At 44.4% G+C, this 15000-nt stretch overlaps 1 protein-coding gene across 3 annotated transcripts in view; it reads right to left on the reverse strand.

Moving 5' to 3' along the window:
• The window catches only part of sytl2a (synaptotagmin-like 2a), a 44404-nt gene that overhangs the window by 27594 nt on the left and 1810 nt on the right, over positions 1 to 15000 (reverse strand). Inside the window, exons 1-6 of one of the 3 annotated variants that reach the window (XM_076888869.1) lie at positions 5136 to 5535; positions 4367 to 4615; positions 3925 to 4079; positions 2447 to 2570; positions 144 to 213; positions 1 to 52 (exon numbers count right to left, since the gene is read on the reverse strand). The exon at positions 1 to 52 is cut by the window's left edge and continues 30 nt beyond it. In XM_076888869.1, coding sequence (XP_076744984.1) covers positions 1 to 52; positions 144 to 213; positions 2447 to 2570; positions 3925 to 4079; positions 4367 to 4467 — 502 coding nt within the window. In that variant the 5' untranslated portion in view covers positions 4468 to 4615; positions 5136 to 5535. Of the gene's footprint in view, positions 56 to 143; positions 214 to 2446; positions 2571 to 3924; positions 4080 to 4366; positions 4616 to 5135; positions 5536 to 15000 lie in introns of those variants that run through there. The other 2 variants (XM_076888867.1, XM_076888868.1) reach the window with 2 other exon arrangements.

Consider the following 15000-nt stretch of genomic DNA (forward strand, 5'->3'; position numbering starts at 1 on the left):
CATCCGATGCCTGACTCTCCTTTTCAGGCTCGCTGTTGAACGGGTTTCTTATCTGCTACAAGAAAAAGATTACAACACAACACATGCAGCCACTGTAACATGAAACTGCAGTCATTTCTTTCAATTACAGGGCAGAAACAAACCTTCATGCGAGGCTGTGAATTTGATTTCAGAGTTTCTTGTTGGGTTTCATCGAGGTTCTGATGTTGATAACTGTAAACAAAGAACATGCGATGTGTTGACAAAGAAAAGTCGAGATAAACAGATTCACACTTTTTAACTTTTGTGGAAAGTGCCAGTGTAACCTCACTGCTGTCCTTATAACACACGTGCACTGGAAAACAGTAAGTAAAATGATCTAAATTAGCTAAACAACGCACGTTCTCTGACTCATAGAAACGGCTGTGAAGTAAATCCTCTGATAGGATGGAACGAACAGAAACTCAGTTACATACAGTGAACTCAGATTCAAAATGTAACTGAAAGAAACTCCGTCCCGGGTCCGTGGATCGGGTTTCCCCGAGGCGTGGGCGTCTATAAGCAGAGTTTTGTCTTTACCCTATAAGATTCAAAATTATTCTTAAGTAACACTCAGCAATATATTCTCAAGTAGCACTCAGATATGCCGTCAGCGGGTTAGTTACGACGTCGGGAGCAGTTAGGAGAACAAAGTGATACAGAGACTGTTCAGGTTGCTTTCCCAAAATCAACTCAAAGTTTTATTCTTTTGTGCAGCAGTATTTATAGGCAGAAAGTTCGTGTGTCAACAAGTTTCAAGTTAAAACCATATAAGCAAGGTCCCCCAGCTCTGAAAGAGGCCTTCTACAATCGTATCTCAACATACCTTTGACAGATCCGTTAAACACTAGACAGTTGGAATCCTTTGTTCTACAATTGCAGTATGATGCACCTTCAAGGCCTATAAATCTTATACAGAGGTCTCCTACATCCGTGAGTTCTGACACAACCCAGATGGTCTTCACATAAACATCTTCTGCAAGGGAGTGATAAGTAAAAGAGTGATTTGTTGGTGTTTTCCCTCCAACCTTAGTATCTACTTTCACACCATAAAATCTTGAGTTGACAAAGCAAGAGAAAATGACGGTTAACATAAAGAGCCTTGTTGAGTCACAGAATCTTCTGTCTAATATCATCAAAAAAAGTACCCAGTAAATGCTCCCATAATACTAAAATATCTAACAGTAACTTTTTACAAATATTTCTTTAATATTCATACAAAACTTTACACTGAACAAACAAACCTGGGCTTTGAAGTGTTTTCTAAAAACAGCAGCTGTTTGTGAATTTACTGGCAGAAGAAATGTGAATGTTGATGTTTTCAGTTCTGTGAAGGACTCGTTTGACAGTTCGGCCTTGATCTTAATCAAACACAAACCATCATTTTACACACCAGTAGATTTAGCCGGGCACACGTGGACTCCATCAAACTGCAAAAGCAGTCTCATGGACCAAGAAGCACCACCAGAGCTTAACTGTACCTGTCATAACTAATACCTTCAAATACATTTATTAAACACACCAAAACCTTATTTGCTTTTCAGCAGCCAGTGACTCTCACAGACCTGACGCAGAACATTTGAGTCTGAAATCTTATCTCACTAACGGCAGCAAAGAATTTGTGGGACTTGTCCCCAGAATAGTGGAAAACGTGAACATATAAGACCTCGTAAGGAGATTAGTGAGCGGTACAGAGCGAGTTACTAAGTATCACTTAGTGCACAAGTCCCCTAACGAGCAGTTAAGAGCAAATAATCCTGGAGTGGAGCATGTGATGGAGCTCAAAGAACCTGGATTATGGGAGGAAACCTTGAAATACCCAGGCGACCACAGCCCTGGCGCCATGGTGGAGACGGCAACCGTGCGAACCACCGCGCAGATTTAAAATCCCTTTAAATTATTATTTAAATTAAGTAGATCAGCCAGAGATCATGGGGCGATCGTGGCTCAAGAGTTAGGAGTTCGCCTTGTAATCGGAAGGTTGCCGGTTCGAGCCCCGGCTTGGAAAGTCTCGGTCGTTGTGTCCTTGGGCAAGACACTTCACCTGTTGCCTACTGGTGGTGGTCAGAGGGCCCGGTGGCGCCAGTGTCCGGCAGCCTCGCCTCTGTCAGTGCGCCCCAGGGTGGCTGTGGCTACAATGTAGCTGCCATCACCAGTGTGTGAATGTGTGGATGACTGGATATGTAAAGCGCTTTGGGGTCCTTAGGGACTAGTAAAGCGCTATACAAATACAGGCCATTTACCATTTACCAGATATTATGCTTACTGCCACACTGCCATGTTTTCAAGTAAGGAACCGTGTGTTAATCGTAAGAGAGAAGCGTGCAGTTCAAACTGTGTATGAAAACTTCAGGAGTCAAAATATTGATAAAGAACAGATTTGTGTGAAATCACGGCTGCTTGGCTGGTTTATCTTTCTTATACTCACTGATTATTGCTGAGCTCCATGTGAGGCTCCTGAAGGACACCACAGCAAACAGCTGGTAAGGACACGTCTTTGCTTTCAGTGCTGACAAAGCTGCACCTCTCAGCCGACGTCTGGGAGAGCTCCACTGCAGCACATCACACACAACTGCTGTTAAGAAGCTATTTTTAATTAGAGGAAAATGTTATCCAACTGTAAACAACCATATTTTGTTAATGCCGAGTTTAACTGCACTAGCCACGCCCAGGTCGATTACTGTCTATGTGTTAAATCAATAAAGCTCTTAAACAGAAACTTTCTGACAAAGTAAACTAAGCTAAAAGATCCTTAACAAAGTATGTCATGATCTAAAGAAACTTAAGAATGATTAAGAAAATAGATGAATGACATCTATCAGTCTGAAAATGGTTGCAAAGGTGATAGGTTTGTAGCTTGAATCTATCCGCTGGAACGTTGAAGACAATATAATTACACTGCAAAGCAAGACACAAGTAGGCAAGCTTCTTCATGTTTCTTGCACGGGAGAGAACCGGACAGGCACCGTTCCTTCGCTTGACCCCAGTTGCTCTCGTCCGTTCTCCCGTACCACTGCCCTTTTATTGAGGTTACATGAATATGCATAGGTTCATTAACATATGACGTCTACATACAAACAAAGAGTACCTTGTGTATGTGTGTGTGTGTGTGTGTGTGTGTGTGTGTGTGTGTGTGTGTGTGTGTGTGTGTGTGGGGTCAGAGTGTGACCCCATAAATGACTTCCCTAAACCTGCTGGTTTGGAAGTCCAACAGTTCATCTAAACAAAAGGCACTTAGCCTAAAACAGATATAGCCACGTTAATCCTACCATAAAACAATAAAACAAGGTACGACCTCGTCTCATGCTCCCAGGATGTAGGTGTGCATTCCAGTGTGGAATGCACACCAAGCCTTTGCAGCCTGTTAAAGATCACACATCCTATCACTACACAATCGATTATGCACCTCTAAGCATACTGTATATGGTTAAATATTTCTAAGCATAAATGACAATCAACAATACAAAACCTAACAAAAGGTATTTGGAGTCCAGGGAACCCACAGAGATCATCCACAGCTGTGAAAACGTGAAACAGTGAACCGTCCCAGAATTGGCCAACCTACCAAATTTACTCCAAGAGCCATTAGTGTGTCAGCGGCAATATCACAAACAAACGCAAAACAACAGCAAAAGGCCTCACTTGCCTTATTAATGTTGGTGTATGTGATTCAAAAATATGAAAGACACAATGGTCGGTTTGGGTTTCATGAGTTCTAAGACAAAAACACCACTAATAAATACGTCTGGGTGGATCTGTAGATGCAGCCTGACTCTGTGTGGAACGGTCGGAAAATAAAACTACTCCTTGTTACAAATATTTTGAATCTTTGATTTCAGGCTTTGCTTGGAGAGATCTTGCATTTTAATGTATCACACATCTTCTGGAAGGATGCAGCAGACTTACGTATAGTCTTCAGTTTAAATGTGCGCCTCATGGAGGCCCTGATGATGTCAGAGCCATGGATGAGATCCTGATGGCGAAGCTGCTTCGTCTCATAGAACCATTCTCCAGTCAAGTATCTCAGCTGGCTTTTGTTCATCACGGACTTCTGCAGGTTTCTGAGTGAAACCACATCAGTGGAAATTATAACAGTTAATAAACTTACCCTTTACTACATTTATAGTACAGGAGACACACATACATATATGTGTGTGTGTGTGTGTGTGTGTGTGTGTGTGTGTGTGCGCGCGCGTGCGTGCGTGTGTGTGTGTGTATACACACATATGTGATAATAAGAGATTGAAGGAGTTTCATTTTTATCTGCACCTCAAATTGTCCAATTAAATGTTTTCATAATCTATATCTTTATGTTTCCTGTGACTGAACAATAGAACGACTGACTCACTGGACACGTTGGTCCTCAAGCTTCTTTAGCTCAGCATCTCTTTTCAGCACAGTCAGGATGGTTTCCTGTTCCTCTTTGGTCAAGAAACTCAGGTCAATCATGGTGACAGTCGCCCCTTGTGTGATGCTTTGAGGTTGTGTTTAGTCATGTAGCTCTCCTTGAAGCTCACAGATGCTTTTATTGATCCTTGAAGTCAAACCAAGTGGCAACAACAGCTGTGTTTGATCCATGTTGTAGAACAGCTAAATACTAAGACAGAAATTCAGACATTACTTTTTTCATCTGGACACATTTTTCTTTAGCTGCGTTCGTTTCTGCATCAGTGCTTGAATCTGAAAGAATCAAACGAGGGAGGGGAAATTCTTTCACCTGATTCAGAAAAGCCTGCTTCTCTATTAGCATTCAAAAGTAGTAAGCAGTAGAGCGACAGAGCGATCGGTCCAGCAGCTTCAGCAGCTTTGGTGTTAGCTTTACTTAAGCTTCACATAAAAAGCAGACGGCCTATAATATTATGCACATATGCACCATTTCAACAGTTTTTATATGAGCAGAAAGTTTAAAATCTAACTTTGTTACATAGAAAAGGAGCTTTAATGCTCTTTTACTATGGTTTCATACATAATTCCACGTTCACACACTACGGGAGTCACAACATCAGTCTTAACTTTTGACTGGACATACAATGGATGCATTAAAATGATATCTCAACCATTTAGAGTTATAGTTTCTGCTATTTCCTGAGTATGAAGTTAGGAAGAAATCAACTCACCTCTTGCTGTAGAGCCCTGAGTGAAAGCTAAGCTACAAGCCCTGGGCTGATGTAGAAAGGTGGAGCTTCAGAGGACAGCTGAAGGAGGCGGCAGACAGATGATGGAGGTTCTGTCTGCACCACGTTTTACTCTGCAGAATATCACTTTTAGTCTCAGGAAGACCGTCTCACTGAGAAACAACCTTGCATCAACATGTAGCGTGTCGAGTTTGTTACTGTCAAACTTACAGCACAACTTCACCTCAAACAAACTGAGACTTTAATCAGTCAATAAATAAACCTCTGAGTTCAGAGGGGCGATTTGTTCTCTTGATACTGAAGTCACCACAACAACCTCAAAAGCGTGACCATTTTATTGTGTCACGGAGGACAGCAGGTGGACCTACGTGCAGATTCAAACCTGGAAAACAGCAATAAGGATTCTCAAGCTTTATTGATAAACACAAGGATAAACAATGACTAGTGTGGTATCTGAGATACGATGGGACTGTGGACAGAGCGAGAGAGCGGTTAGGTAAAGAGCAGAGAACTGAACACTGAATTCAGTGATACTGGATGGGTTTGGGTCTTACTTGGCAGGTGGAGTGATCTTCTTATGGCCTCTGACAGTGGACTCATCTCTGTGCTTGTCCTGCTAGACCTCAGTGCAGCGTTCGATACTGTCGACCATAATATCCTATTAGAGCGATTAGAACATGCTGTAGGTATTACAGGTACTGCACTGCAGTGGTTTGTATCATATCTATCTAATAGACTCCAGTTTGTGCATGTAAATGGAGAGTCCTCTTCACACACTGAGGTTAATTATGGAGTTCCACAGGGTTCAGTGCTAGGACCAATTCTGTTTACATTATACATGCTTCCCTTAGGCAGCATCATTAGAAGACATAGCATACATTTACACTGCTATGCTGATGACACCCAGCTCTATCTGTCCATAAAGCCAGATAACACACACCAATGAGTTAAACTGCAGGAATGTCTTAAAGACATAAAGACCTGGATGGCCGCTAACTTTCTGCTTCTTAATTCAGATCAAACTGAGGTTATTGTACTCGGCCCTGAAAAGCTTAGAAATATGGTATCTAACCAGATTCTTACTCTGGATGGCATTACCTTGGCCTCCAGTAACACTGTGAGGAACCTTGGAGTCATTTTTGACCAGGACATGTCCTTCAACGCACATATTAAACAAATATGTAAGACTGCTTTCTTCCATTTGTGCAACATCTCTAAAATTAGAAATATCCTGTCTCAGAGTGACGCTGAGAAACTAGTTCATGCATTTATTACTTCCAGGCTGGACGACTGTAATTCATTATTATCAGGAAGTCCTAAAAACTCCCTGAAAAGCCTTCAGTTAATCCAAAATGCTGCAGCAAGAGTCCTGACAGGGACTAGAAAGAGAGAGCAGATTTCTCCTGTATTGGCTTCCCTTCATTGGCTTCCTGTTAAATCCAGAATTCAAAATCCTGCTCCTCACATACAAGGTCTTAAATAATCAGGCCCCTTCTTATCTTAATGACCTTGTAGTACCATGTCAGCCTATTAGAGCACTTCGCTCTCGCTCTGCAGGCCTACTTGTTGTTCCTAGAGTATTTAAAAGTAGAATGGGAGGCAGAGCCTTCAGTTTTCAGGCCCCTCTTCTGTGGAACCAGCTTCCAGTTTGGATTCAGGAGACAGACACTATCTCTACTTTCAAGATCAGGCTTCAAACTTTCCTTTTTGCTAAAGCGTATAGTTAGGGCTGGACCAGGTGGCCCTGAATCCTCCCTTAGTTATGCTGCAATAGACGTAGGCTGCCGGGGATTCCCATGATGCATTGAGTTTGTTGTGATAAGATAAGATAAGATAAGATAAGATAAGATAAGATAAGATAAGATAAGATAAGATAAGATAAGATAAGATAACCTTTATTAGTCCCACACGTGGGAAATTTGTTTTGTCACAGCAGGAAGTGGACAGTGCAAAAGTTATGACGCAAAAATTAGAATACAATAAGAATAAATACAGTACACAGCTGTACAGAATAGAATAAAATAATATACTATATACAGTAGAATAAAATAAAATAAATATACAATAAGATAAAAATAGAATACAAATACAAATACTATATACAACTGAGTAAAAATACAACGATGACAGAAAGGATTATTGCACTTAGTATTATTGCATATGTGTGGATGTGTGTGTTTGTTCAGTTAAAGTCTTTGTTGTGGAGTCTGACAGCAGTGGGGAGGAAAGACCTGCGAAATCTCTCCGTCCCACACCGTGGGTGCCGCAGTCTCCCACTGAAGGAGCTGCTCAGTGCTGTCACAGTCTGCTGCATGGGGTGGGAGATGTTGTCCAACAGGGATGACAGCTTAGCCGCCGTTCTCCTGTCACTCACCACCTCCACTGGGTCCAGAGGGCATCCTAGAACAGAGCTGGCCCTTCGGATCACCCTGTTCAGTCTCTTCCTGTCCCCAGCAGAGATGCTGCCGCCCCAGCAGACCACACCATAAAAGATAGCAGAAGCCACCACAGAGTCATAGAAGGTCTTCAGGAGTGGGCCCTCCACCCCAAACGACCTGAGTCTCCGCAGCAGGTACAGCCTGCTCTGCCCTTTCCTGTAGAGGGCGTCTGAGTTATGAGTCCAGTCCAGTCTGTTGTTCAGATGAACACCAAGGTACCTGTAGCTGTCCACAGCCTCAATGTCCATACCTTGGATGTTCAGTGGTTGCAGTGGAGAATACTTGTGCCTGCGGAAGTCTACCACCAGTTCCTTGGTTTTACTGGCGTTGATCTGGAGGTAGTTCAGCTGGCACCAGTCCACAAAGTCTTGAGTCAGTCCTCTGTACTCCTTGTCGTCCCCATCAGTGATGAGGCCGACTATTGCAGAGTCATCAGAGAACTTCTGCAGGAAGCACTGGGTGGAATTGTGGGAGAAGTCTGCAGTGTAGATGGTGAAGAGGAACGGAGCCAGAACCGTTCCCTGTGGGGCCCCCGTACTGCAGACGACCCTGTCCGACACACAGCCCTGAGTCCTCACATACTGTGGTCGGTCGGTGAGGTAGTCCAAAATCCAGGTAGTGAGGTGATGGTCCACTCCAGAGTTCACCAGCTTGTCCTTTAGAACCGAGGGAAGAATAGTGTTGAAGGCACTGGAGAAATCAAAGAACATGATTCTCACAGTGCTTCCAGCGGTCTCCAGGTGAGCGAGGGAACGATGTAGGAGGTGAATGACGGCATCATCCGCGCCAATGCCAGGCTGGTAGGCAAACTGAAGTGGGTCCAGTGATGAGCTTGTTAGGCGCCGAAGCTGAGCCAGGACCAACCGCTCCAGGGTCTTCATCAGGTGGGATGTCAGAGCCACCGGCCTGTAGCTGTTGAGGTACTTGGGGCGTGAAGTCTTTGGCACTGGTACAACACAGGAGGTTTTCCAGAGCTGTGGGACTCTTCCCAACCTCAGGCTCAGGTTGAAGAGGTGCTCCATCACCCCACACAGTTGGTCCGCGCAGGACCTGACGACCCTCGAGCTGATGCCATCTGGGCCCGCTGCCTTCTTGCCATTAATCCTCCTCAGTTCCCTCCTAACCTGGGTGGTTGAGAGAGACAGGCTGGAGCCTTGTGTTGAGTGTGTATTGGATGCTGTTGTTGGGGGTGGGGGGGAGTGAGCAGGGTGAATAGAGGAGGTGTGAAGTGTCTGAGGTGGAACAGCAGCAGTGGGGGTGGGTGAGTCTGCAGCCGATGTTGTAGACTGTCTCATGGTTGAATCAAATCTGTTGAAGAAATGATTCAGTTCATTTGCCCACCTCACATCCCTCCCAGGCAGAGAGTTCTGCTGTTTGTGGCCCGAGATGGTTCTGAGGCCTCTCCAGACTTCACCAACGTTGTTTTGCTGAAGCTGGTTCTCCATCTTCTGCCTGTAGCTGTCCTTCCCATTCCTTATCAGTCCCCTCAACTCTCTCTGCACCCTTTTCAACTCCTCTTTGTCTTTGGATTTGAAGGCCCTCCTCTTCTGCTTGAGGACAGCTTTAATTTCTGGGGTAATCCAAGGTTTGTTGTTGGAGAAACACCGTACAGTCCTGGTAGGTACGGTGTTATCCACACAGAAATTAATATAGTCAGTAATGCATGTAGTAAGGCTGTCGATGTCCTCTCCATGGTCGTCACAGATCACCTCCCACACAGTCGACTCAAAACAATCCTTAAGAGCCTCCTCGCTCTCCTCTGACCATCTCTGCACTGTGCGGGTGGCTGGTGGCACCCTGCGCACTAAGGGCTCATACACAGGGACAAGGTGCACCAGGTTGTGGTCAGATTTGCCCAGTGGAGGGAGAGGTGATGAACTGTATGCCTCTTCAGCATTGGCATACAGTAAGTCCAGTGTTTTATTGACTCTGGTTGGGCAGGTCACATACTGGGTGAAGGTGGGCAGTGTGGAGTCCAAAGAGGCATGATTGAAGTCCCCTGATATTATGAGAAGGGCTCTCGGAGATTGTGTTTGCAGTCTGCTGACCACTGAGTGGAGAGTGTCACAGGCTGCATCCGCGTTGGCCGAGGGGGGGGACATACGCTGTTATTGCGATAACATGCGAGAATTCCCGGGGCAGATAGTACGGACGCATGCTAACGGCTAACAGCTCAATGTCTCTGCTGCAGAGTTGTTCTTTCACAGTGATGTGCCCAGGGTTACACCATCTGTCGTTCACAAAAACTGCCAGTCCCCCTCCTTTCCTCTTACCGCTCTCTCTCGTCCTGTCCGCTCGCAGCATCTGAAATCCCGGTAGTGTCACGCTTGTGTCCGGAGTTAGCGGTGTTAGCCACGACTCCGTTAGCATCATGATGCTACATTGCCGGTACTCCCTCTGTGACCAGGTTAGCGACGTGAGCTCATTTTATATTTGGCGCTATATAAATAAAATTGAATTGAATTGAATTGGAGTGTGTGAGGCTCGGTGGGGAGAGGGAGTGGCTGGGTGGGCGTCCTGGAAGGTGGGTGTGTGGAGAGAGTCTGACCTGTTTTATCTGATCTACAGGAGCCGTAGGCAGGAGGGCAGGCAGGGGGGGAGGAATGAATCCGGGAACAGAGTGAAGACTAATGGCAACCAGCGTCCAGAGAATGTGAGCTGGAGGCGAGTGGAGTGATGGTCCAGAGAGGTGATAGAGGCACAACACAGAGACCATAAACATGAAGCAAGAGTGGCCTGTGACTAACGTGAGCTCAGCTGATGAACTTGTGGAGAAGAGATGTTGACGCTGGGCTTAAATACTGCCTTACTGATTGTCTTGGATCCACCAGGTGAGATGAGCAGATGGACTGATGAGGGCTCTGCCCAGAGGTGGAGGAGCAGGGAAAACGTGGAAAAACACAGGACGCTCGCCTGGACTGGGTGGAACGTGGGGTGTATGCACGTGGATGAAGTAAGCTTCAGCTTGACAGCAGACGGACCGATGATGGTTTCAACTTCGTATGGTCTAATGTAGCGTGGATTCTGAATCCAGACATGACAGCAGCGGTGGAGGTGATGCTGGACCGAAGCAATGGCAAACTCCGGCACATCCACAGGAAACAGCGGAGGTTGGTAACCTACAGACACTTTGAAAGGGGAAAGACCGGCTGCAGATGAGGTGAGTGAATTCTGCGCTTGCTCAACCCATGGAGGGCATGTTGACCAGGGTGGCGGATTATGTTTGGCGATGCAGCGGAGAGTGGACTCTAGCTCCTGGTTGAGACTCTCCATCAGGCTGTTGGATTGAGGGTAGTAGCCTAAATTAGACTGGCCTTGGCCCTGAATGCTGAACAGAAAGCCATTCAGACTTGTGAGGTAAGCTGGGACCTCTGTCTGACACGATTTCTGCCAGGATGTGTGAAGCCTGAAGACATGGTCTACCAGGAGTTTTGCATTTCGGATGCTGTAGGGAGTTTATACAGTGCAATGAAGTGGGCGGACTTGGAGAACCTGCCAATGATAGACAGGATAACAGACTTGCCAGAGCAAACAGACAGACCGGTGACAAAGTCTACGGCCATATGCAACCATGGCCTGGAGCAGACCTGAAGGTCATTGAGTTCTATTCTTTCTCCGTGCACAGGTGGTACATGGTGGTACCATGGTGACATACTCCCGGAGATCCTTCTCAAGGGTTTCTGTGATGGCTGCACTTACAGCCACACAGTGGTAATACCACCATGTTAGTGTAGAGGCTTATAAGTAACCTTGCATTCACATGTCTTTTAGAGTTTCGTTTAGAGTTAATTCACGTATCCACATAACGCTGCATTCTAAAATAAGTGCGCACATTTTAGTTTACACTGTTATGTATGATGAATTTTTTTGTTTTCTGAGTTACCGTAGTTGCAGCTGTTCCAGTCCCTTGATTAAGGAGCCAAGAGGTGGAAAAGGGGCGGAGCAAGCTTTAAAGGAAGACTGCAAATTGGTTCATGCCATAACTCGGGACCATGGGGGGGAATTGGAGTTCATTATGTTTGGTTTAGTTAGGTTTTGTGTGTTTTACCCCTTTTCCTGTTTTTGTGGGCTGATCAGCCACTATTTAAGTTTCCCCTTTGTCTCATTAAGTTGGGTCAGTTTGTTTGAGTTATCAGTAGTGTTGTCAACTTTGAGTAGAGTTTTGTTGTTTTGACCTCTTTTATGGGCCCAAGATTTTGATTCTTTTTGCATGAGTTAACCAATTATGTTTTTGGGTTAAATAAAAAACCTTTTTTTTTGGACTTTAACCTGTGCCTAAGTTTCCTTCACTGCTCGGTCCATCACAGTTTCCCACCAGAAATGCCAGTTAAGGAAATGGTCCTACCTCCCAGGGTGACAGGTGAACCTTGCAGCACCTCCATTTTCACCTCTATGCCCAACCAAACCCCACATCAGCCAAGCCTGCTACCAGCATCATTCTCACCTCCACGCATGCCATCACACATCCAACCCCTCAGAAGGGATTTATTGTTTATTGTATTGTTATCATGAACCCAAATGCAGTGCAACCTCTCTGAACTGAGAAGGCAGACAGCTCGTCCCCTGTCTGCCTCTCTGTGGTGCTGTGAAGCAACAAATCTCTTATTGCAGGTGTACATACTTCTCATTTCATCACCACGAACTCTTTCTGCATCTTTTGGCCAAATACCTTCTTTCATAGCTTCACTCAGATGGAGTCATGTGTGGCGGCAACCAGGTGAGGAGTACAAAGATGAGTGTGTCTTGCCAACAGTCAAACATGGTTTGGGGTGTATGAGTGCTGCCGGGGAGCCACAGTTCATTGATGGAAGCATGAATACCAACATGTGCTGTGACATACTGAAGCATCATATGACCTGGATGAGCATTTAAACAGCAGTAACACTTTTCATTACAGCAGATTTCTTTTGGAAAGTCTGCAACTAAGTTTAAGGGCTTAATTCCTCCATTGTTACTGTTTTCAGTACCAGGTGCCAAAACAGAACAGAGCAGCTAAACTGTGCCACAGAAGTCGATTATCTCGTTAACACTATTACATAATCACTTCTAATCCTCAGCACTGGAGACTATACTATAATAATAATAATAACAATACTATTGATATTCATTTAGAGTCTCTGACTGATCCTTCATTTGATCCTTGATCTGCTAACTTCAATAATCACATCACTGTGCTTGTCGTGCGAGACGGCAGTGCAACATTTCATACTGCTGACAACAATATTTATTTATATAATATTTATATTATAATATGATTATGCGGTAGGAATTAAATGTATTGCACTGCAGTGGTTTGAGTCAGATCTAATAGACTCTTCTTCACACAAAAAAGGTTAATTATGGAGTTCCACAGGGTTCCATACAAGGACCAATTCTGTTTACATTATATATATTTATATAAGGTAGTATCATTTGAAAAAATAGCACACATTTTTGTTGCTAAGCAGATGATGCTATACAGCTCTCAATGAAGCCAGATGACACACATAAAGACGGACCATATCGCTCCCATATTGGCTTCTCTTCATTGGTTCCTTGTTAATTCCAGCATCAAATTTAAAATTCCTCCCACTATACACAAGGTACTAACAGGTGAATAATCAGGTCCCATCTTATCTTAAAGACCTCATATGAACCCAATACAAGACTTTGATCTTAGACCGCTGGTTTACTAGTAACTTCTAAGATATTTTAAAGTAGAATGGGAGGCAGAGCCTTCAGTTTTCAGGCCATCTTCTAGGGCAGTGGTTCCCAGACTTTTTTTGCTGGGCCCCCCTTTGTTTTACAAGAAAAATAGGTAGTAATAAAATAAACTACTAACTCTTTTACGCTGCGTCCGCACCTACACGGGTGTTTTTGAACACGCAGCTGTTTCGTCCACGTAAACGGTGTTTCGAATCACCGAAAACTGAGATTTTTTAAAACTCCTTTTTTGCGTTTAACATGTGGACGAGGAATACAGAGTTCATCACACAACGTCAAAGGTATGAGCCTTTATTCGCGTCACGCTGTGGCCACGTTATTGTTTACATGAGATGAATTGCAGAAAGACAGAGAGAGACAAAATACTGTTAATCTGACTGTCTGCAGGTTTTACACGCAGTTACTGTCCCTCCATTTACAAAGGCAGAGGCGTCACAGTGTAATTATTTTACATGTAGTTGTTTTTTCCTGTGTAATAATGTTCAACATTGCATCAATACATTTTTCAAAAAACACCTCTCTGTGCAAAATGGGTTTAAAAACATAAACAACTGTTGGATCCTGTTTGTCTGTGATTTAGACAGGGGGAACAAACTGTGGCAGGATCAGCCTGATGTTATTTGTATCCCGCTGTAACTTTACTGTATAAAGAGCAAACATCTCCAACATGTCAGGAGTAGTTAGTCATTACAACAAGTGTTTGTGAACACTCAAGAATGTGGGATCCTGTTTGTCCGTGATTTGAACAGCCCAGCGCTGCTCCCGACGCAGGGAAAACCAATCCTGCAGGGAGACCTACCTCGGCACTTGTGCAGGTGAAGCCAAAGGGCAGATTTGCTTCATCATATTTTCTAGTCTTTGTCTCAGAATGAAGTTGGTTTGGAAACATATTCAGCGATGCTTCATCTCCTGCTTTGCGTTTGTGTGGTGCCCCGTGTCCAAGCGTTTTGGGTTTTTTTCCCTTTTCATACCCCCCCCCCCCCCCCCCCCCCCCCCCTGCAATAGCTCTGTGCCCCCCCTAGGGGGCGGGCCTCACACTTTGGGAAGCTCTGTTCTAGGGAACCAGTTCAGTTTGGTTTTGGGAGACGGACACGCTGTATACAATTGCTACCATTTAATTTATGTTTTAAAATCATTGTTTCAGTATAAGTGCATCAAGGTCAGCATTAGGTCAGAGGAGGGAGTGCTGATTTTGGAGGTGGTTCATTTTTTGCAATTAAAGTCTAAATTGTGGATATTTAACCTTTTGTGAATAGTAAAAGGTAATAATCTGAGTGTTCTTCTTTACTAGTGCAAACTGATCTTGCAGGTTATTCTAGCACTTTAATTATAACATTTCCTAGAGACCTACTACTATCGAGGCCTCTAAAATCAACCCAGAAATTACAAGTGCCACGATCAGTAGGTGAGCTACGTTAACAAGTGGGACTGACAGGATTTGACCTGCAAGATTTTTACTTATTTTATCAGTGTTGGTACTGGGTGAATCCCTTCACCCACACCGGCTCCATTCGGACTGTGCATTCCCTACTGGGGAAGACCCACAGGATCCGAAATTAGGACCTTTGTTTTAAAATCAGAGAGCCAAACCAAACTTCCTGTATAGGAGTCTGGGCCCTACAGATTCTTGACCTAAAACGTCTTTAAACACGTGATTTTGCCTCAGAAATAAATCCTCTTTCACTGAAGATCATCATCCGTCTAAA

This window comes from Maylandia zebra, linkage group LG10 (genome assembly GCF_041146795.1).
Source record: "Maylandia zebra isolate NMK-2024a linkage group LG10, Mzebra_GT3a, whole genome shotgun sequence".
Lineage (NCBI taxonomy): Eukaryota > Metazoa > Chordata > Actinopteri > Cichliformes > Cichlidae > Maylandia > Maylandia zebra.